At 50.8% G+C, this 23,856-nt stretch overlaps 1 protein-coding gene across 2 annotated transcripts in view; it reads right to left on the bottom strand.

The window, feature by feature from the left end:
- LOC128756811 (voltage-dependent calcium channel subunit alpha-2/delta-1-like) overlaps window positions 1–23,856 on the bottom strand; it is an 81,138-nt gene that overhangs the window by 22,047 nt on the left and 35,235 nt on the right. For both annotated transcript variants that reach the window (XM_053861497.1, XM_053861498.1), the window contains exons 5-22: window positions 23,003–23,038; window positions 22,227–22,350; window positions 15,620–15,751; window positions 15,479–15,548; window positions 15,075–15,125; window positions 13,682–13,781; window positions 11,067–11,225; window positions 9,895–9,999; window positions 9,746–9,824; window positions 9,557–9,606; window positions 9,397–9,486; window positions 8,183–8,245; window positions 7,388–7,471; window positions 7,239–7,313; window positions 6,877–6,948; window positions 6,732–6,803; window positions 6,611–6,672; window positions 5,092–5,168 (exon numbers count right to left, since the gene is read on the bottom strand). In XM_053861497.1, the coding sequence (XP_053717472.1) occupies window positions 5,092–5,168; window positions 6,611–6,672; window positions 6,732–6,803; window positions 6,877–6,948; window positions 7,239–7,313; window positions 7,388–7,471; window positions 8,183–8,245; window positions 9,397–9,486; window positions 9,557–9,606; window positions 9,746–9,824; window positions 9,895–9,999; window positions 11,067–11,225; window positions 13,682–13,781; window positions 15,075–15,125; window positions 15,479–15,548; window positions 15,620–15,751; window positions 22,227–22,350; window positions 23,003–23,038 (1,501 nt within the window). The remainder of the gene's footprint in view (window positions 1–5,091; window positions 5,169–6,610; window positions 6,673–6,731; window positions 6,804–6,876; window positions 6,949–7,238; window positions 7,314–7,387; window positions 7,472–8,182; window positions 8,246–9,396; window positions 9,487–9,556; window positions 9,607–9,745; window positions 9,825–9,894; window positions 10,000–11,066; window positions 11,226–13,681; window positions 13,782–15,074; window positions 15,126–15,478; window positions 15,549–15,619; window positions 15,752–22,226; window positions 22,351–23,002; window positions 23,039–23,856) is intronic.

Raw genomic sequence — 23,856 nt, 5'->3', positions numbered from 1 at the left:
GGCCAGAGACATTAAAGTCCCTGGCATTGCTGCCAGTTAATCTGTCTCTGTCCCCAAGACTCGAGCTGCAACGACTCGTCGACACGGTTGACTGTAATCAATCATCAGTTCAGTTCAGTTCAATAGTCGACGTGTGGTGACGTCATTGTTCTCTCACTGTAACACAGGAGGAGGAATGGCTGAGGTCATGTGACCCCCGCGACCCAGGAAATCAAGAGCATGGGACCTTCCTGAGCACAGTCAGACTTGAGTTGCACTTTTCCAGAAATTCAAATCCAATTGTAAAGTTTAAAAACACCAATTACCGTAATTTCCGGACTATAGAGCGCAGCGGAATATGAACTGCCCCCACTGAATTACAGAAGGAAATAGATCTTACTCACACATAAGTCGCAGGTGCAGTGGTGCTGTCTGCGCTGTGGACAGCTCAGTGGTGCACCGGCTTAAAAACGCTTCAAAACTAGTTTTGAAAACGGGGCCCAGTCATCAAGAGTGAGGCAATAGCTGCGTCATACTTGTTGGATCCACGCTGCTCTCACAATAGATGAGGTGCAGCTCTCCAGCCGGGATCAAAAACCCGACTCGCTTGTGTTCACGTCGGATTTTTGAGCCCAAAGCACTTTTCCAGACCTCCAGGAGATCCACTCCGTTGAGGGAGCTGTCGACACGCATTTTGAGGGCTTCAAGGGTCCATAAAAAGCCTGGGATTTAATCAGATTTCAGCCTGTAAAAATCCATATATTAGCCGCACTGTTGTATAAGCTGCAGGGCTCAGACCGCGAGAAAAAGTCGTGGCTTATAGTCTGGAAAATACGGTAAGTCAAGTGTTTCTGACAATCTACATACACTATTATTCAGATGTAGTGTTAACTGTCAAAAGGATGATGTCGGTTGCAGCCCGAGTGGAGACACATTCCAAAGACCTGCTTCTCTAGAAGAAGGCTGGGCGACGTTTAGGCCCACAGAGTATCGTCCATTTTTCTCAGTTGAATGAGATCACATCAAAATCCCTCGCGTCGAAACATTTGCTGGAATCAGCATCAACAGCTTCAGTCAGACGAAAGTCAGAACTACCATACCGCGACTCAGTAACGGAATGAAAGCAGCGCGTGAGACGACATAAGAAAGAAAAACAGAGGGTACTTGCCATCTTTCCCTGGAGAGGAAAGAAATCCCAGCAGTGAGAAAGTGCAGGAAGGAGGAGGTCATTCCCCGGGGAGAGAGAGACCAGGGCGGGGGGCGCGTGGGGGGGAGGAGAAAGACAGGGTGAAACCACAAGGGGTCAAAGGTGGCCCAATATTTTATTCACAGAGCGAGTCCTGAATAGAAATATTGCATTCCAAACAAAAGATCTTGGGCCCGTGGATGAAAATGGAGACGGTGCTGATGGATTGCTGCAGAACACGCTTCACATGTGGTTGAGATATTTTCAACATCATGATATTCCTGCCGGAGAACGGAGCCCATTAACCGCAGCGCCGCGCTGCAGAAGCTGGAGGCTCCTCGGACGCTGGAGAGGTTTCTCATGACGACACTGGCTGCTGCCGGTCCTGTGTGGCGCTGGTGATCGGGAAATAATTGCAGCCATGTGCCTCGCTTTGATAGCAGCTCAGCGCTCTGGAATCAGGCAGAGAATCTGCCCATGATGGATGGCGGGGAGATGTAGGCCGCGACGAGTGAATACATTTGCTTGACTCCCGCTCGCAGTTTAACGCTAAACACGTACGCTTGCTCAGCAAAACTCATCACAGTTACATATACAGGACCGGATCACGAATCAGAACCAGGTGCTGCTCGGGAAATGTGACTCGCTGACGGACCTTCACCTGCCTCCACTCTTCATCATCCTCCAGTCGCACCTTCAGTTGGTTCTCCTCCTCTGCTTCATCTCCAACACTCTCTCCTCACCACGAGTCCGAACCATCTGCCCTCTCTTTGACTCATGTCCCTCTGACAGACTCATTTCTGATCTGGTTCTTTCTGCCAACAACAACCTCAGTCTCCACCTATGACTCCCACGACTGTCCAGTCAAGCGGCCACTCTTCTGTCACAGGTCTCTGACTCCACCTCTTCCACCCTGTCTCCACTCTCCTCCTCACCTCCTCTATCATCCGCCATGAAAGACCCCAAATACTTCAGCAGCAGTATTAGTAGAGTCCAAACACGAGCCCAACTCACTATGTTGCTGCAGGGTGGATAAAATAGTAGGAGGCGGAACCTAAACTTCTCTCCACCTGCTGCCGTCCTGGACATCACTTCCAGGATGCACTCGTACGCTCTGGATATTCACCCACCCGTGAAGGATCCTGGATCCTCCAAATCCCCATGATGGAACTGTAGAACAGAGGGAAGTCAGAAGCCCAACACTATAAAGCAAGATGGCCGACCTCCATCTCTCTCCAGCTGTTTCTGAGCCTCTACATCAACAGAGCAGCAGCTCACACACACCTTGACCTCTCAGACTCCGCCCCCATCCACACCTCCGTCAGGCTCCGCCCCCTGTGAGGAGCTCCGGAACAGAACAGCCCAGAAACTACTCACGAAACATCAGAATCATGAAAAAGATTTTTTTAACTTATTTTATCATCAGTTGTATTTAGCATGTACATTTATTCATTCATTTGCTATTTGCCAATGAAGCATATTTGGTTGCAGCCTGGAGTTTCTTTGGGCTAAAAACTGACTTTTTTCCAAGCTCCTTACATCCCGTCATGTTGTTCCAGAACCATAAGATATCGCAACTTTCCCCACAAATCTGCCTCAACAACCCTGGAGGGACCGCTCTGCAACTTGGCTTGAAACGAACTCAGCATCTCTGAGTGCCATTAAGGCCCTTCAGAGACCTTAGAAGAATGTATCTCACGTGACATGAGGAGCCTACTTCTTACGCCTGGCCTTCCTCCTTTGTTCGGACCACTGCCGCTGACATATCCGGCCCCCAGGTCAGGTCTCTGTCATCCGTGCATCCTCTCACTGCCTGACACCAGGGGGAGGCCCGTGGCTTCCCCTGGAGCGGCGTCTCGCGAGGCAGATGTCTTCAGAGGCCTGACGCTCGTGTTCCTCGCCCAGTTTATAAAAGCCGGCGCTGCCTTTCATGAGTCGAGTTATTTAACAGGGTTGTAAAGCAGGGAGCGAATCAAAGAGGGGAGGCCGAAAGAAAACACACAAGCGGCGACTCATGTTTGGGTGCCGACTCACAGCTTTCTCCTTTATGGCCGCACCTTGAAATAATGCAAACATCCTGCTCTGTGTTTCCCCCGCTACGCTAGGTGAGCGCCAAAACCACATCACAGCGCACGCACGCTGTGTGGGCACGGCTCGCTTGGCAGGCTTCTGAGAGCAGACGGCCCGATGGGCATTAATAAGCACCAGCACAGCTCGTGAAAAGACACCACTCATGATGAACAGGGCTTGTGCCACAGGAGACACAGGGTGAAAATACTTGCCCAAAAGTGCTGCAGGGGTCCGACACAACGGGGATGAGAAGAATGTGGAGGAGACGGGAAGATGGACGGAGGAGGACGGAAAAGGAGACATCGGAGAGAGAGAGAGAGAAGCACAGAAGGTGACAGGGTTACACAATATTTTATTCACATTGAATAAGAATATTGTTCTTAAAAGTCAGAGGGAAGACACGGTCGCGTATTCACGCTAAACCATATATTTAAAATCAAACAATGCCCTCCAAAAAACAACATGGACAACCTGACAAGCAAAGGTCAAAGGTCATCCCAACTTCCCAGACAAACCATTCCCAACACACCTTCTACCCCGCAGCATTGTTCAGGGGTCTAGTATGGTGTGTTCTAACTAGTGTGCCGCGGAGACAGAGGTGGGCATTAAATCATCAACAACTGGAACCTGTACAACGTGAGGAAATGACATGGACTCGGTCACATCCTAGGTGACCTGGACCAGGGGCTCGACACCTTTCTGATCTGGGGACCACCTTTTCCAGAGCAAAGGGGCCTGTTCAAGGAATAGAACTCATTTGTGTTCACGAACCACACGTGTAAACAAACTAAACCCTAGTTGAAATGACATGAAACCACGTGATCAGCGCCACGATATTTGTCATGGAAAAGTCCAGCCAGCAGAAGAGCCAAAAACCAGTCATGTTCTGTTGAGAAATTTGGACAAACTGAATACAATTCTGAATAAAATTAATCTAATAATGTCATAAATAAACTCTAAAGAACATAAGTAAAGTAAATAAAGTATTGCCATAAAATGTTCTAATAGCGTTAAAAACTACTGCAACAGGTGAAAAGTTCTTACTGTTGGGGGCGCCATCACTTTCTTTATCTTTTTTAAGAACTTCTTTATAGTTGGCAACTACCACAAATGTGCAGCTGTCGATTCAGTGACTTACTACTGTATTACTACTGTGTATTACAACTGAGCGTCTCACGGCACTCACATGCGCAACTGCCAGCTGTTTCTAAACCTGATGCGCCTCTAACTGGTCCACACACCTTCACCACAGAACCATGGAGTCTCACCACATCTCACTTAAAAGCTTTGATACCGTTAGAAAGTTTGCCCCGTTGTTTAAAAGTTGGCTAGAAACCAAATGCAGAACCAAACAAATGCGCTCCTCAATGAGAAGAGAGAAAGAATCATAGATGTTATGTAGCTGAGGCAAAGCGCCATGAGAGTGGAACAATGGATCCAGTTCTCCTGTCACCATGGAGACAGACAAACCAGCAGGTTCAGGACGGAGACCACCGTTTCGCCGCACCAGTCTGGACCTACTGAGCGGAGAACGACTGGGGAGCCGCGACGAAGGTGAGAGGTTGTGGAAGTGGAGCGCCATATTTCTGACAACCACCTCGACCCTGTTTCAACAGTCTTTCTGTCCTTCTCTGCAACATTTGTTTGGTTCAAACCTGGGGTCCAGAAGCACATGTGAGAGCAGCACATGAAGCTATCGAGCCCACGACTAAACCCTGAGGAGCAGCGCTGGTGAAAGAGCTGGTGCAGACATGACATACGTATACATCTATGTAGTCACGGACAGCTGCATGCGCCCAACAAACCCCGCGAGTGAAGTGGCGTCAGCCGAGCTGATGTTCAACAGCAACACTTACATTTGGCCTGAGTGATGGTGTCGCCGATGGTGGCCCTGATGTAGTGGCGGCTGTAGTCTGGGAGGACCAAGGCCAGGCTGCAGGCAGAGGGAGGAGAAGCACAGCGTCAACACAGAAGGAAAGTCCCCTTCTGCTGGCATCTTCATCGTCCTCTGGTCAGATCTTCATCATGGATATCATTCGTTCCTCTTCCTCTCCATCATCTCCACCATCCTCGGTCCAAACCATCTGACCTCCCGAACTTGGTCTCCACACCTCCCTTCAGAGAGACTTGTTTCTGAGCTTCAGCCTCTGAACTTGGCCTCACTACTGGAGTCCTCTCAAGCCTGCCTTCCACTCTAGCTCTGCTCTCCTGGCACACAGGACCCCACCCGCCTGCACTCTCTTCTTCACCTCCTTCATCTCTGTCCATGACAATGAGCATCTTTTCAAGAAGGCGACGCCTGTTTTCATGACAAAATATTGGATTAATAAAGCAAAACTGACCCTGATAGCAAAGTGAATCTGGGATCCCATCCGGATCTGGGTCACGTGCCATTTGAACAATGGACCACAGCTGGTCCCCATCAGTTCTGGCCCGGAGCAGCAGAATCAAGTGAATATGTGGCGCAGATTCGACTGAAAGGCGACAGTCACGTTCCGTATTCCTGTGCAGGTCAGACGACTTGAAGCCGGATCTGACTGTGGTCTGGGTGGTCACATGACTTTATGAAGCTCAGCAAACAATCAAAACAAATGGATGAAATGAATAAACAAAAAATAAATAAGTGAATCTAAATGAAAGTTCCTGATTCAGGATTCAGAAATGGCGGTGTCATCGATGGCGGGGAATCACTATCCATAGTCCTCGATACTGATACCATCGTGAGCGTGAGACTCTCACCACTGCGTTTTATCGAGCAACGTCTCTGTGACGCTTGCTGGTTCTGACTGGACCAGTGGTTCCTGGATCCTGTATCAACACATCCTGAGGAGCCCACTGACATCGGTTCAGACAGACAGAGGACCACATGACCTCCTCTGTTGTAAGAGCCATGTTTGGAGGTGGAACTGCAGCTCCAGAAAAAAAACGACTCAAGGGTTCAAATCAGAGGCTTCGACCCGCCTCACCCTGGTCAGACCAGAACCTCCCGTCACAGGAAGAGCTTCTTCCCCTCGGCCCTCAGACTGTGGAATTCCTGATCATTTTATTTTATTCCAAAGCACTTTCCCCAAGCCGAAGCTGCCCGTCCGTTCTGCACTGCAACAGCACTCGTGCCAAGACCTCACGCTTGTAACCTCCAACAAACATCTGCTCGCCTTTAAACCCGCTGCTGCTGAGCGTTTAAGTGGGAAATATTTACTCAAAGAGGCTTCCAAAATCCATCATGTTCAACAGGGCCTGGACACTATCTGGGTCCGGAGCCCGGCCCCGTGGAGAGAGGGGACTGAAGTGGGTTTCAGGCTCCTGAGAGCGCCTGGACTTCCTCCACGCCGGCGCCCGGCAGGCAGAGTGCCAGCGAGCCAGCGTCCTCCTCACCTGTAGTCGGTGCCTTTGACCGGAGCGAAGGTGTAGGTCCTCTGTCCCAGGTCGATGTAGCGCTGCGAGGCCAACAGTGCAGTCAGACACAGCCGCGCGGCTCCCGCTCGCCCTCACTCACCTCGTCTTGGGATTTGACCAGCGCCGAAATCTTGTATTCACCAAAGAGTCCATCAATCATCTTCCTCCTTATCTGCGCACACACACAGGCAGGGCAAGCGGTCACGCTGCGGCGGGCGCCACAGGCCACGAGGACTTTCTCAAACCTCCACTTTCACGTCACTCTCCAGCTCGGCGTCCAGGAAGTCCAGGGTTACAGGCTCATTAAACTCCTCCTTCTGAAATGCAGTGATTTTCATTCATCACACAGAGCTTGAGAAAGAACAGACAGATCTGCTCAGTCAACATTGGGACCTGCTCTTCTCCCCTAAACTGTTCCATTCGAGCGCCGTGGAGCTCATCTGGGAGCGGTTAGCTCGCGGCCAGTTGACCAGCAGCGCAGTCAGCTCACCTAAACAATGGTCCCAACACGAGGCCACGCGCTGACAGCTGCCGACTCCCATTATGACCCGAAGCTAAACTGTCTCTGAGTTACAGAAGGACCCGATCCCAGCGTGGAGGCACCTACCGGGGGCTGCAGGTTGGGGTGCAGCAGGACGTATCCGTTGGGGTCGATGGCGAAGTAGTAGCCATTGGGTCCAAACTGGAGGCGAGGACAGCGGAAGGTGAGGTTGGACTGTTGCTGAGGCTCGTGTGACAGCTACAAAGGGGTCTGACCGTGAAGCGCGGCGTCATCCTCTTGATGTCCTCCAGGGACACGTCGATGGCCATGACGCCCAGGATCAGCTGGTTCTGAGACTTCTGTCGGAGAGCACAGCAAACTCAGCGTCATGAGAGAGCAGGAGCCCTGGCCCTCGGCGTGAAGCACCTAGTGACTGGACCCTGGGATTATTGTTCTGGAGGAGGCCTGTGGGAGGGCGGTCCCCAGAGGCAGAGTCCCCAGGCAACAGGACGAGAACACTGGCTCACAGGACAACGACCTGCAGACCAGGCTGAACCAAAGTGGCCTCCCAGTCAGCGAGGACCTGTCTTCACAGCCACGAGGTTTCTCATTTACATCACCCTTTCCCCAGCCACTCCCCCTGAACCTAACCCTCCTGCCTCACCTGAACCAGGACTCTGAACCAGACTGGAACCCAGTTATTTTGAAGTCTTCATCCTCAAATTGATACACACACACACACACACACACACACACACACACACACACACACACACACACACACACACACACACACACACACACACACACACACACACACACACACACACACACACACACACACACACACACAGCTTGCTGCAAAAGAATCTCCAGTCATGTTTTTCCCAAAACAAAGCAGAAGTGAAATGCTTCCATTGGAAGCCACTGGTGCTGGATTCAGTCTCGGTCGCCACTTCAACACTGCTAATGACATCACAGCCCAAGTCCCTGCAGGAAGCTTCACGAGTCCCTCCGAGTCGAGTCAGAGTGGAAGGAGGCACGGACCAGGAGGGAGAGGCGGAACTCACCTTGGAGCCGGTGTTGGTCTTGTTGAAGACAGGCAACGTCCCAGTGATGACGAGTCCCAGCTCCTGTGAGGACCATAACAACAACAGCGCATCAGCTCTCACACACGTGCAGACGCTACACGGCTCGTGGCCCTCAGACACTGTTCCCTGCTCTGGACGCAGAGGTCATGGAGACCCCGGGACTAGAGGATGTCAGGGTTCTGAGTACAGGTGCATCTAGTTACTGAGGACTGGCCTCCTTTCCCATGTTGGGCAGGCAAGACGTCCGCAGTGTCAGTAGCTGAGGGCAGGACTGAAGAGGCTTCATGAAGCTGTGACACTCGAGGGCACTCTCTGCTCCACAACCTCTGAATGGTGATGGGTAGAGAAGGCACCATGAAAGAGTGTCCTAATGTTCAGGGGCCACTAGATGGCGCTCTTGGTTTCAAAATGTGAGGATTTGTTCAAACAGTTGTTTCACAGCAGACAGCGCCATCTGATGGCCTCTGAACATCAGGACACTGTTTCAGGCCTCATCTACCCTTCAATACTGTGTCATGAAGCCTCATCTACCCTTCAATACTGTGTCATGAAGCCTCATCTACTCTTCAATACTGTGTCATGAAGCCTCATCTACCCTTCACTACTGTGTCACAAAGTCTCATCACTTTGAACAAAGGCATGCATGAAACCTGACATACTCGACTGAGACCTACTGCGCTCTGAAAACGAGGCTTCACGAAGCCTCCTCAGGCCAGCACCCATTGGAATTGGTGCGAGGAACGGAGCCTGGTGTGTGTGAGAGTGTGTGAGTGTGGAGGGGCGTCTTGTGATGATGGTGGTGGTTCAGACAGAGCGTGTCATGTGCAGACAGTAGTGGGGCTGTGGGGGCGCCGGGGGTCCATCCATCTTAGAGGAAGGGAATCACGGGGTGCAGAGAACATAAACCCAGACAGGAGCGTTCCATCAGTGGGAGTCACTCCCTGAAACAGGAAGCTTCTCTTTACAGAAGACAGAGACGCGTCTGGAGCTCCCGGCCCCTGCTGACCTCACATGCTGACAGCTTCTTATCAGACGGTGATTAGCAACTCCAGCCGCAGGAAGTTTCTCCGGCGCGTCATGAGGATTGATGTGAGACGAAGCACCAGAGCGCAGCACACTTGAGCTGCCAGTAGTTTTACAGCACACGCTGGAAAGGTGAAGGCCATTCAGGGTCACAGGATCGCGCAGCGTACCAGTGCGTCCTGGTAGACGTTGGTCCACTGAACCTGCTTGGCCTTGCGGTCAGCCTTCACCATGGGTCTGCCCAGGACGTCCAAGTACTCCTGTTGAGACGGTCAGATTTCAGCCACCCACCGGACGAGGGAGACACAAGACGGTGAATGCTGTTCTCACCTGAGTGTTCAGCCGGATGGCTCCGATGGAAGGGATTTCATAGTAGTAGCCTGACAAAGAGAGAGCAGGGAGCAGTTAGGTTTGACTGGTCCTGGACACGGAGCTGGACAACACGTGGGACGTCTGAGCGCGCCTTCCTGAACAGTGCCTAAAACCTCAGACTTCATCACTCGTGATGCGTTCAGGGACCTTTGTTAGCGCACGCCATCCACTGCACGGGTCCTTTGTCGTAGTTGTGCTGGCCCACGGAGAAAGTGAAAATACGAACCTGAGGAAAGGAACAGTGACGACTGATCAGACGAACACTCACGCGGAGACTCACCCACCCACCCACTCACGGCTTGTTTGGGGTTGTACTTGGCGAATATCTCCTCGGCTCTCTCCTCCCCTCCGTCGGTGAAGAGCATGATGATCTTGTTGCAGTTGGCTCTGGTCACGTTCCTCTGGGAAGGACAGGATTACAGTCAGCAACATCTGGCCAGGGTGAAGAGAAAGGCCTCACGCTGCCATTCTAACAATGGCCACTTGATGTCGCCTTACGCAAGGTTTTGCAACCAGCCTGAGAAAAACCTCTCTGTCTGTTTCCGGTGGTTTACATGAAAATAATCCGCCTTGATATCAGGAACGAGCAATAGAATCTCCTGAGGGACCACAATATATACTGTGAGTCATGTGAGGGGCCCAACAACAACAACACATTAAATGTAACTTTTTATTCTTTACTAACATGTAGGTCATTTGATTAAATATTCTTTAACTTGGTTCAAATGTTACCTATCACTGCAGCTTTAGTTAAAAAGGAATAAAACAAAGAAGAAAGGGAGACAAAGTCCTGAAGAAGACCCCTTGTACTGCTCATGAGGGCCATGCAAATACAGCCTTCGGGCCGAACGTGGCGCCCAGGCAGCCGGTCGTCCACCTCTGCTGTATATGTTGATCAACTAGGACACACAATGAAGGCCAAGCATCTACCACTTTGATGTTATTTCCCTACATATCTATTCTCACCCTTCAGATGGGCTTCACTGGGGATAAACATCCATGACTCTGAGATGAGTGGCCAGAAACACATGCACTTCCTTGGGAAGGTTTTTGAGGTGGTTCCACACAAGATTAGACAAAGCTTCATGAAGCACAGTCCTCATTTTCAGAGGCCAGCAGGTGGCGTGCTGGCTCCAAAAATGATGAGAGCTTTCATTAAAACAGGCGCTCAAAGCCACGGCTCGCGGAGTGTCATCTAAGGAGCTCTGGAAATGAGGCTTCACAAAGCTTCACTGGCTCGTCAGAAAAGTGTCCCACAGACAATCAGCTCTGTTCCTTCACCACTCCAAGATGGAGTTTTGCGTTTCACTCTCGTGTCATGTCCGACTCGTGTATCAACTCTCATCGGGACTTAATTCTGTGATGGTGTTTTTTTTAGAACCAACTTTTCAGTATAATCTTGGTCGGCCGCAGCTGTGAAGGTCAGCAGAGGTCAGGGTGGAGGCTTCAGGACCATGCCGAGGCTCACCTGGAAGAGCTGCTTGAAGGCCAGCTCGAAGCCTCCTTTGTAGTTGGTGATGCCCTTGGCCGTGATGCCCTGGACGGCGTCCTTCAGGAGCCTCTTGTTCCTCACGTTGGCCTGCACCAGGTTCTCGAAACAGGCGGCGTGCGTGGCTTTGTCGTTGAACTGGAGGGAACAGGGAGGGAGGGGGGGGCGGTGGGAATAGAGGGAAGAAACTTGCACATATTTACTCTGAAATATGTGGTTTCACTGTGTCGCAGACGCATGCAGTGACTCTGAAGGTTTCACATGTGTGTCGTGAGCGTCTCGGTGTGTGAGTGGAAGTCTTATCTGCACGGACCAGAGGAGGCTGTGGGAGCGGGGGGAGAAGGGGGGTGAACAGGTGGGGTGTGATAACAGTGGCGTGAGGAGGTCGAACACACACACACACACACACACAAAAACAAAACAGGGCTTGTTACGGCGGGGTCCAGAGACAGTTGACAAGATCAAGTCAACGTGGCGTCCGCAGCCAACACTTGCTGTGGAGCAGCAGATGGAACCTCCATCAAGCCTGGCTCACCCATGACTATGAGCTGGCCTCATTAAGACCAAACATCTGCTTCGGCCCTGATCGCCAGATGAAACCCAGCCCACCCCCCAGACCACACAGCCGACCCCCCGTCTCCGCTCCACAGGAATTAAACCTCTGCTGTTTTAAACTCTGCGTATTTGCTGAGCTCATGGTCTTCATAGTAACTACATGTCAGGAGGAGCATTTCTCGGCCCCGATGTCCCAAATGAATGTTGCTGAAGCCGTCTAAACGCATGACATGAATGCAACAACAGTTGCTGAACAACAGTTATGAGTAAATGTATCGAGTGAGGAGGTTCTGGGCTCCCCAGGACCCACCACATCTGTATTATAAATTTAAATACAATACAATATTTCCAACAGGATTTGTAACGCCCACTTTTGTTCTTACATGTTGCTACGCCTTTCTCGCTTGTAAAAATCTAAATCAAGAGTTAAAAAAACTTTAGATAAATGTCTCTCGAACTACTGCATTAGATTGTGCATGTCATCTGTCAAAGAGGACACCCTGTCGAAAACTCCTCACAGCCTACATTTAAATGTGACTTGAGGGATCATTTTTGTCTGTATTTCTGGAGCCAAAGTGAGGAAAGTGGCCAGAATTCAGAACCAAATTGCGACAGATGAAGAAGCATGAGTGTGTTTTTCACAGGAACCGTGACCAGAATGGAAAAAGAAAATATCGAATAAATCACAAATAAATGAACCATTAAATGGATGATCCCCATCACCTTCATCATCAGGCTCAGGTTCAGTTCAGTCCCAGCCGCTTCCCTCCCCTCAGTCAAGAGGACAGGCCGCCACCTGGTGGCTGAAGTCCGCCCCTACACCGCTCATGATGCGACAGGTTGGAACAGAGTCACCTCAATACACGCACCTCACCACAGTGAGGCGACATTCATCCACAGAGAGGAGCACCAGTCATTCATCCCCGCTTCTGCTCAGCAGCAGGGGGTGGAGCCCATCCCAGCTCCCCGGGGTGAGAGGCGAGGAGACCCTGGACATGGAGCCCGTCAGCTCTGATGCCCATCATCGCTGCTCAGCTCTGCGTCTCTCCTCCTTGCACCCATCACGTCCAGCATCTTCTCCCTCCTCTCCACTCTCCATCACCACTCCTGCCGTCCAGCAGCACATGAAAACTGCTGACTCATTCCCTTCCACCCATCCAGGCTCAGAACCAAAAGATAATTTGCTGATGACTTTCACGGAGAGTGGGAGAACGTGTTTGGAAAGCGTCCGGCGCTATGAGGACCCGCGAGCGCAGCAGAAGAAGAGAGCTGCACGTTCACGGCTGCTGCCGATGATCTGTGGGAGCCTCCTGAGGAAACCAAAACACTGCGGGGGGAGTGGAGTCCACACGCTCCGACACTTGATGTCAAGCAGACAAGACACTCTGTTGTCAACCAAGTCAGCAGGGAGGCAACCGAGTTAATGAGGCTCAAGAGGGACCTGGTCTCAGGGGAGGGGAGCAACACGCCCTCTAGTGGGCTGCACCTGCTCCGCCAGTCCTGTTCAGGAAGACGCTCCGTGGAGCAACTGGTACTGGGCCGCACACATAGAAATAATGAATTATTCCTGTCTTATTTATTTTCCCTATTATTCCTCTTTTATTTTGAAAAAATGACCGGATTGTCTTGGTTAAGCCTCGGTCACGTCTTTGGAAAGTTTCTTAGCGAAGAGGAAAAGGCTCAGTGAAGAAGCCGCGATGTCCAAGAAGAAGAAAGTCTCTAACAGACAACAGCAGGAGTCGTGCGTGAACTACGGATTCATCATGGTGGGTGAGAGCCACGAGCCAAGCACACAAACATGCAGAGGCCTGATCTGAGGGCTCACGGTCTGCGTTGGGCACCACTGCTATAAGCTGCCAGCTCAACGCCCAGCTCCCTGCATCAACATGGCGGCCGCATGTTGTGCCTGAGCCACGCAGGCCTCTGCACGGTCTGGGTGAGGAGGCGCAGGGCCAGAGTCTGTGTCCTTCAGGGGACCACACCGCCTCAGACAACGTGTTGTCATCCACATGCTGTTGGAAGAAGCTGAGGCCACTCACATAGACCACGTTGACAAAGTCGTCGTCGGACAGGGTCTCCAGCATCTTGCTCACGGACGTCCGGATCAGCTTCAGAGTCAGTCCCGACACGCTTCCACTCCTGCGGGGCGGGGACCAAAACAGAGTCCACTCATTTCTAATCTGCCTATGACGTGTACATGTCAGTACGGTGGCTGAGAAGTGCAAAACACATCGACAAACTTCTGAAACAGATTTACAAGCTTCTTCAGCTGAACTCATTTTTGGGTTTCCAGCGTACGCAGATTTTCCGAAGAATCCTTCGGAAAGGGAAGGGAACACATTACGGCCGTGATCAGGATGTGGTAGCTGGAATGTTCCACTTGTACCAGTCACGGGGGGGGGGAGTCGCCATTGGGAGTGGACTCAATGCAGAGAGATGTTCAAATTTAAAAAGAGAGATTTACAAAACTGGAAATACACTTACAAACTCAGGAAAAATAAGTTTGCTACAGAAGTTTGTCAATTTGTTTCAAATGCTGCATTTGTGTTTCACGATTCGTAACATTTTTTAAAAGGTGGGTAAATGTGTTTTGTTCTTCTCAGCCACCGTACATCACCTTACACCACTAAACAGGTGGACGATAAATGGACAGAATCTGTCACGCACATGCAAATGACCATATCTCGAGGGTGAGGATTCACGATGGGAAGAGAGACCACCAGGCTGCTCAGTCCAACCACAACTGCTAAAAACCCCTGAACAATAGACTCAACTGAGGACTCTTGGTGCAAATTTGTTACTTTAAATGACTATAATCATTTTCAGACTGGTTTTTTTTCTTCCTTGCATTTGGCATATTTCTTGTTCCAAAATACATTGATTATACATGTCCAATAGTTAAACAAGAATCGATCTGTTTTGCATCATGTTTCACAGTCATCACATCTTTCTTTTGACATGGTGGCCCCTCACAACCATCACGGTTTATCATGTGGCCCTTCATCTCGCTGGCCACCGCAGGAACAGTAGCAGCAGTGGACGGGTGACAGAGCTGCCGTGAGGTCAAGAAAGGGATCCTTCTTTCTCAAAGATGTAATTGCCTGCACGCGGATGATTTCGACACTTGACTCCGGGCTTCTGCTCCTGTGAGGACCTCGCTGGCTCAGCTCTATCACAGCAGCTGAAGCTGACAGAGACGCATGTGTTGTTCACCATAATTCCATGACACTCCAGCCGTTCCCTCCTCTGAACTAATCTTTGTGACAAGAGTGTGCAGAACCTTCGGGTGAAATCAACTGCCTGCTTTTTTTTTTTTGGTCACATGAGGAGCGAGAAGGAGCCAAAGCACAGAGCAGCCTCCAGAGGCCTCGCAGCCAGCAGAAGTCAATGAAACATGACCATCACGGAATGAATCACCAAGCCGTCACTCACGCATCCACCAGGATCAGCATGTCCTTGGGTGATGCCGCCCCCTGAATGTACCTGGTGAGTAACACACACACACACAACAGTCAAGAAAAAAACATGGATTCTGCATAGAGAGTCTGCTGAGTCATGCTCTTGATGGGTCTTGAACTTTATTTATATGGCAACAGCTTTCAACAGAAGCCGCTTTAATGCATTCAGAAAAAAGTCCTTTCCATAAACTTCCGTTTAAAAGGTTGAAGAGCAAGGAAAAGTTCCTCATCTTTTTCTTGATGAATATCAATATCAGATTTCTGTGGTAGTGGAGTAGAAACAGTAGATTTTACTGACCTTTGTTCCCTCCAGTGGGAGCAAGTGTCGTGTTGTGAAGTGTAAACTGTGAATAAAGTCATATCCCAGGATGCACTCACCACGGCCGGCGGCGCACGTCGTACAGGTCAATCTTATTGGCCGACTTGCTGGAGTCTATCCAAGGTGAGGCTGAGACAGAGGAGGAGGCCTGTCAAACGGACGCCTGGGACTTGAATCGGGTCGGCTCCTGCCCGCCTCACCTGGGAAGTAGCGAGCCAATCCGGTGGCTGAACCGAAGACTTGCCACAGGAGCGACGGATCTTCCTCCTTGTTTTTCCTGAAGACATCCTCCAGAGCCTCCGTCCAATTCAGCTCATTCAGAATGATGGTGGCTGCAGAGGAGTGGGAGAGGTTGAGGTCGGATTAAGGGTGGGTTGGATGGACAGCCACTGACCCTTGGACTAGTGAGGGAAACGCTGATGGCTCCCTCTTAGGTGGAGCAGACACGTGGGTGAGTGAAGGCCTCCGACCATTGGAAGAGTTCCTGACTGTCTACCGTCCAAACAATGCTCAGAGTCGGACCTCAAAAACTCTGGACTGAGACTAAGAACACAGAGACACCAGGGACGCAGCCAAAGGACCGGTTTCTCACTTTCTTCAAGTTCAGACAGGCCAGTAGTCTGCTGTGTGCAGCTTTGACAGTCCTCACAAGACACTGACTGCCTCCGTAGAGTGTACTAACTACTTAATAACTAGAGTACAAACTGGAGAAACACCTCCCAAGGTGATGGAGAATGACCGAGCCAAGATCCCGTGGGACTTCCAGATACAGACCGATAAGATGGTAATGGCCAACCAACCGGACATTGTGATCATAGATAAGCAGCAGAGGAATGCTGTTGTGATAGATGTAGCCATCCCAAGGAATGGGAACATCAGGAAAAAGGAGCGCAAGAAACTAGAGAAATACCAGGGGCTGAAAGAAGAGCTAGAGAAATCCTGGAAGGTGAAGGCAACAGTAGTGGCTGTGGTGATGGGAACACTCGGGGCAGTGACCCCCACACCGGAGAAGTGGCTCCAACAGATCCCTGGAGAAACATCTGACTGCTCACCCCAGATGAGTGCAGTCCTAGGAACAGCTAACAACCACCCACCCCACCTGGGAGAGGGAAGAGTTTTTATACATCAGAGCAACATGTTCTGTCTCGAAACTCATCACGGCCCAGTTATGCTCAACATTACACATAGATCCGTATCCGGACAAAAACTCCTATCCGTGTTCTTCCTTCATTTCCTCTGTATTCCTGCACGTCTCCACAAAGCTGACGGATACAGACCAAACACAGCAGTACCACCTGAAACCATGGGGGGCAGTGTAGCTCCCCGATACGTGGCTCTAGTGAGACAGGAAGAAGACAGAAGAATGGTGGCAACTCTCCGTCCTCCAGTGGCCAGATATTTCAGGGCCTCAGCGACCAGCGCCTCCTACAACGCTGCCTCCGTTTCCTCTGTTGTGCCAGAGCTACAGGATCAACACTGACTCCACAGTCAAAGCTTTGGAGCTCTGACTCTGGGCTGCTCCCCCTGCTGGATATACATGGGGGAACAGCAATGTAAGGAAGCATGGAAGCATGTGATGAGTGACATGGTTAGAAAAGGACGGGGGCATTTTCACATGTAACGGCAGCGTGACTGGGCCTGAAGCGGTTGGAACAGCAGCATATGTGAATCACTATGTGGCCAGGCCGGATGAGGAACTACTGTCATGGCGGGAGCCGCCCACGCCGCCTCAGAGACGAGCTGCCATGCACCGCTAATCGACACGTTAATGCCCCATTAATGCTTCCTCACACACAAGTGTCCGTCAGATTGGAAAACAGTCAATGAATAATAAATAAATAGAGCATGAAGCACATGATTCATATACGCCTACGATCGAGAGCATGTTGTTGTTGGAGAGCAATGACTGAATTGTTCGTATTGACATTCAAATGTTTCAAAGTAATTCAGGCCTTTAAATACTTCTGTAATCTTCAACTCTAGTGCAAGAGAGTGTCTCCACCAGGGGCGCTGCTGCACCTCTGAAGCGCCCCTGGTGAGACCCTGTGACACCTGAAACACCTGGTCACCCTGCTGTTGATGAAGGAGATCCAATGAAGGAGTCTGGCCTTGCTGGTTCATCGTTTCCACCACTGCTCAACACTGCAATCCTCACGTGAAAGAGTGACGCAGCGAAGCCAAGCACAGCAGAGCTGCTCCACACCTGCTGTGACAGGCGTCAGGCAGCAAGAGCCCAGCCACAGCGGTCACCAGGCACCTTCACAGGACTTGATCTCACAGGTTAAAGTGCACATTTGAATATTCTGAGGCTCATTTCGCCTCTTCATCTCGACAATCAGAGCAGTTCACTGGTCGCTGCACGTGTTCTGGTGCCTAACTGGACTGTGACACTCAGAGTGGAGTCTCCTACTTCAAGTTCAACCTTCCAGAGAGTCAACGAGGAGATGCCACAGCAAGCCTTCCACCTTCTGCAGTCTCGCGCTGCCTCACCTCACACCTTCACGTCCTCAACCGTCGTCATCCTCATCGGTGGCGTCTTGCTCTCCACGTGTGCTGATAACAAGTGCCGGGCCCAGAAACGCAGCGGCCGCAGACGGAGTGGAAAGAGTGAAGGAGGAGAGGAAGCTCACGTTGAGGCCAGCAGGGCCGATGAAAGAGGACACGTATCAAGCGGCATAAGAGTTGGAGAAGGAAGCAAATCAATTTCCTGGCTGTGAGCTTGGCCACGGGCCCTTCAAGCGCCACACCAACACACTCGTTGGCAGCGTGTCACAGTATCTCGGCGCATCACGGAGTGCGCGCGTCGTGGGCTGACAGGTGCCACACACAGTTGATGCAAATGGGCATCAGATGAGGCTGCGCTCTTCTCTCCTCTCCTCTCACGCCTTCCACACTCCACCCTGCCTAACAAGGCCGAGACACACGCCGCCATGGGATCCACGCGCTGCGGACGTATGGGCCTGTGACACACACACACGCACCTCCAGTGATCCGTCCCCGTCGCTCGCCAACACGGCCGGCGGCCGGCTGGCTTGCTCCGCCCACACACTGGATCAGGAGGGGAAGAGGGACTCATGTGGGAGACGGAGGCGGTGGCACGTTTGTCCGGCCCGTATTGACGCCTTGATTTCACAGGCGGTGGTGAAGATGGATTGATCATCTCATGTGATGTCATGGTGCAGAGGTTAATGGGGAAGGACAAAAACCTGAGTGGAAGAAGAGCAGAAGAAAGAGGAGCAGAGGGAGGAGAGAAAGAAAGGCCAGCTGCAGCAGGGACGCCAGCTGCGTCTGGACCGAGCAGCCATGATGAAGTTACCCGTCATCCCTCGAGTCACAAGCCCAAGGGTGTGTCTCCAGTGTGAAGCATCTCCCCCCACACCACGTCGGCATGGAAACGCAAAAACAGCCCAGTCACAGTGGCGTCAAGGTGGACTTTTGTGCTTGGAGAAACGACCTTGGCCGAGCAGACTGAGGTCAAAGAACGTGTATTTTAGAACTGCGAGAGAGTGTCTGACAACCTGTGGGGGAGGGGACCATCAGAGCTGGGACCCCCAGGAGGGCGGAGCCTGTCTCCCTTGTCACTCTCATGACGTGCACCTTTCCTCTGACCTTCTGAATGGAAGGAGTCAGTCGGTGCAATGACTGTGATGCAGGCATCCATTCTAACTCAGTGGTTATGATCATGTCAGCCATCACTCGCTCTTACTGTCAAGCAAGCCGGGGTCGACGGCGGCAGGGGTCAAGTCAGATGAACCAAAGCTCACAGCCCGACACTTGGTGCAAATAAGTCTTTGAACGCCTGTCTGTTAGCTAGAATTGTGAGCCTCAAAGACCTGTTAGTGGCCTTTAAAAAGTCCACCTCCACTCCACTTCTTCCCCTCAATTAGAAGCAGCTGTTTGAGGTGGTCAGCTGCATCAAAACACCTCTCCACCCCATACTATCAGTAAGACTCTAACTACTAACATGGCCATGTCCAAAGACACCAGAGACAGAACTGCAGACCTCCACAAGGCTGGAAAGGGTTACGGGACATGACTGTCAATCTTCCTCGGACTGGGGCTCCACGCAGGATCTCACCTTGTGATGATCCTAAGAAAGGTGAGGAATCGCTCAGAACCTCACAGGAGGAGCTGGTCAATGACCTGAGAAGAGCTGCGACCACCGTTTCCAGGGTTAGCGCTGGTCATACATGAAGACGACATGGTTAAAAAGGTTCCAGGCCCAGCCTGAAGTTTGCCAATGACATTTGGCTGATCCAGAAGAGTCATGGGAGAAAGCCATGTGGTCAGATGAGACCAAGATGGAACCTTTTGATCTTCATTCTTCTTCCTCCAAACAAGACGAGGGGAATGATGAACACCATCCCGACGGTGAAGCATGGGGGACATGGGACTGGACGACTGCACTGTATTAAGGAGAGGATGACCGGGGCCATGTATTGCAAGATTTTGGGGAACAACCTCCTTCCCCCTCAGTTGGAGGATTGAAGATGGTTCATGGCTGGGTCTTCCAACATGCCAACGTCCCCAAGCACACAGGCAGGATAACCAAGGTGTCTATCAAGCTTCTGGAGTGGCCCAGCCGGTCTCCAGACCTAACCCCAACAGAAATCTTTGGAGGGCGCTCCAACTGACAGCCCAGAGACCTGACTGATCTAGAGAAGCTCTGTGTGGAGCAGTGGGCCAAAATCCCTGCTGCAGCGTGAGCAAACCTGCTGAAAAAATACAGGAACCTCTGCAGTAGCAAACGGGGGCTACTGCACCCTTGAGTTCCTCAGGAGTTCAAATACTTATTTACAGCAGTATGGTACAAATAAATTGCTTAGTCATACACTGTGAGTTTTGGATTATTTTAGTCTCTCACAGTGGCAAACTTCAGAGAGAGAACTTATACCCTATTTTTTTTTTTCCTCACTGTAGCTATCCCACATGAATAACATATGTGTGTGACTCATTAAAGCTGGTTATTTCATTGACCGCAGCAGGTCTGAGACCCTCCCCCCCGAAGCATTGGCTGCTTGATGAGCAGACGCACAACATTGTTTTGAGTTTCAGTTTTCGAGAGCTGTGCGTGGCAACATAATAACCAACGTGATTATCGCTCGCAGCCGGCTGCATTTCAGTCATCTGCAATAAAGTTTATCTCATTAACGGAGGGAATATCCACTGTGACTTGTGGCCTGTCTGGTTTGGTTTCGCTGCTCCATGTCCAGAGTTTTGGCCCGGAGGAGGATGGAAATTTGAACGAACGACACCCTGACCCCGACCACATGATAGAAGCAGCGACGTGACAGAAACTGGCAGCAGAGCAACATCAGCTGCCCTTGAAATGCACACAGTCACTATTTATTATGCAAGTCAGTGACATGATGAGCTTTGGAGCTTCCTTGTGAGGACGCTGAGGAACAGAAGTCGGGCATGAGTCAAAATAAAATACCCTTTTCACATCATTACGTAAAGGACTCTCGGTCGAAATCGGGAGAGAAGGAAGCGTGTTTCGGGGGCGGAGCCTGCGTCTTCCATACACGCATCTTATACCTATACAGACCCTTCACCCCACCGGTGTAAGGTCCAGTCATATAACTCAGTTACGGACAAAGGAGTTACCATGGAGCGTATCATGAATTCAGCCTGAATAAACTGTCGCGTGTTGATGACATCAGTCTCTGGTTCAGTTCAGTCCAGTTCAGTACAGTAGAGTGGAGGAAGATTGAGTGGACACCTGTGCAGTAACCTTAGCCTGTTCCTGGGATGGTACCATAAGTAAAGCAGTAGAATCGTTGAGTCCAGTTCTCCAGTCCCCATGGAGACTGAAGAACCACTAACAGGTAGGAGACAGACCTCCCACCATGGGAGTCAGGACGCCCTCGGTGGGGAAACATGGCAGGGCGAGTCTTGGATCATCCAACTAAAGTGACCATCTCAGCCAGGTCTCTGGACAAACCCCCGACACTCGTGCGACAGGAGCGGGTGTAAAGAGCAGCAGCAGCTGGTGACCAGTGGAAAGAGAGGGCTCTGGCCGTCAACATGTCTGCGGCTATATTTAGACAGGAAGTGTGTGGCCCTGATGGCGCTCGCTGAAGTTGAGGAAGAAACCACACGCTTCACAACCAAAACATCTCACGTCATCGGTGAAGCCATTGAAAAAGCTTTGAGCAAAAGATCTGCTTCAGTGATGTACTTTTCCTTCTGAATACCGTGAACAATGCTTGACAACTAAATGGATCTTTCCTCCTACACCTCTGGAGGGAAGCATCGAGGGCACCAGCTGTTTAACTGTGAGTGTCTCCACATCAATAGCAGTGAGAGTGAAGCCAACCCACTGGTTCTTCACTCTTTAAACAAAACAGGTTGAGAACAGCTTGTGGCTCAGCTGGGTCTCCTTCGCACTAACTTCTGACTTCATGACCCCAATGGTGACCCCGTGGTTCTCCTCCACAACCTGTGGACCAAGGTCTCTGATCTAGAGGAGATGATCCTCATCCAGTTAGTTCCCCGGAGGAGGAACTCAAACATCTAACAGGGTGTTCCTGCCCTCGGTGACCCGCAGACGAAGGTGCACGAGGGGAACAGAAGCCACAGCCTTCCTGCACACTTGCGCCCGGCGCAGTAAAGTCAATTCACTTCCATTCTTTCCATGTTCCATCATCATGACTCATAAATGATCTTGGAGCTTGTGGTGTGCCTAGTGACAGGACCACGAGACACTGAATGTGACTGCTGAGGACGTTTGCAGAACCCCACACCTTCCCTCCAGTAAGTGCAACATCATCAAAAATGGGGCTGAAAATCGTCTTGAGGACTTACAGCCTTCGTATATGTCTGTGGGGATGTGGACCGCGGTGGTGTTGTAGGAAACCAGCCGTTTGAAATCCGGGTCCACGTGGAAGTCATCCGGCACGTATCGGTTCTTCTTCTCCGTCTGATTGAGCTGCAAGGCAAGAAGAACATTCGGTTCACAGTCACATCACAGGTGAGGCGTCCACTCTCCACGAACGACAGAGTCAGAGCGCCGCACAGACGGTTCAAGCTCGAGAGCCGACTCTTTCAGCGGGGGGAGGGAGGGGCTGTCAGTCAAATCCAGAGTGACACAAGTGAGCCCAAGAGCTTCGTTCCTACTGGGACAGTAGCCAGGAATTAGACGCTGATCCCTGTTTATCAGAGCAGACAGATGATGTCTGAGGCCAGAGGAGGCTTCACGAACATTCACACACGCAACACATGAGCATGAAACACACAAGCACCCTGACGTTCTCTCACACACGCTCCTGCATGTGATCTGTCTGCCTCGTGTGTTCACCATGCCAAGTACGGAGACATAAGTTAGACGCATAACAAGGAGCTGCAGGGCAGCAGCAGGTATTAGCATTGGCCTTCCAGGGACCACTGTCTGAAGGTCGGCGCTGATCCAAAGTGGCCGGATCATCCTGCAGACGAAGCTCAAGATGTTGAAAGTGTGCGGTCAGACGTGCCGTCCACGTTACAAGAAACTTCGTCAGGGTGGGTCAGAATGTCAGATTATGAGAGGCCTCGGTGTCAAGGGCGGACCACACCATTTAATGAGACAGGAGGGTTTGACTTACATCGTCTTTGGAGTTGTAGTAAACAATTTTGTCCGCCTGCGGAAGAAAAACAAAAAGGTTAATTGTATCAGTGAATGAAAACAAATGAGAGCAGAGCTGAAACAGGAACATGAACACGGGGACTTAAAAATGATGGGAAAAAAGGCAAAAGGTTGAAGACATCCACCGACTCTGAACAACAAGTGAGTTAGAGATGCCAGCAACGACTGCTGGCCTTGAAAGAATATGATCATGCTACTTTGATGACTTGAACTCTTATGTCTGCTATGCAACAATGACAAGCGCAAACATGAATGGACATGTTATTTTGATGGCTCTTCGTTCTTTTAGTTGCAAATTATGTGGCTCTTCACAAGAAAAACAAATGACATAAACTGACTTAGAAGTGTTCAATAATTTGTCTTGTTTTAAGAGTGGAATATGTATTTGTGAGGTAAATAACTGTCAACATCTCTGCTACTGCCTCATCAAACTAAACTGATTTAGCAACAAACAAAACTCATTCACAGGTTTATTATTGCTCTTATTCCAAGCATGCCGGGGAGAGTGGGGACCATCGCAGAAGGGGGGCAGCGCGAGGGACTGGGAGAGGTATGGTAGCTCTCTTCACTGAATCATATGGGATGTCACTTGTCAAGTGGCACGTTGTTACACATAGAGGGACGGAGTGGCATCCTGGAGAGCGAGACATGCTTCAAGAGTCAACCTAAAGAGTCAACACGCATCGCTGAAGGCTGCCCTCGGCGTCACTATGGGACGCAAAAGTCCACTTTCCAACATCAGTACTTGATGCCGTGGGAGTGAGGAAGGGCTGTTGGGATTTGAGCCAACTACACTCCTCTCTGTGATTTCGG

The sequence above is a fragment of the Synchiropus splendidus genome, chromosome 4 (assembly GCF_027744825.2).
Source record: "Synchiropus splendidus isolate RoL2022-P1 chromosome 4, RoL_Sspl_1.0, whole genome shotgun sequence".
Taxonomy (NCBI): Eukaryota; Metazoa; Chordata; class Actinopteri; order Syngnathiformes; family Callionymidae; genus Synchiropus; species Synchiropus splendidus.
This window is presented reverse-complemented; position numbering and strand designations above follow the sequence as displayed.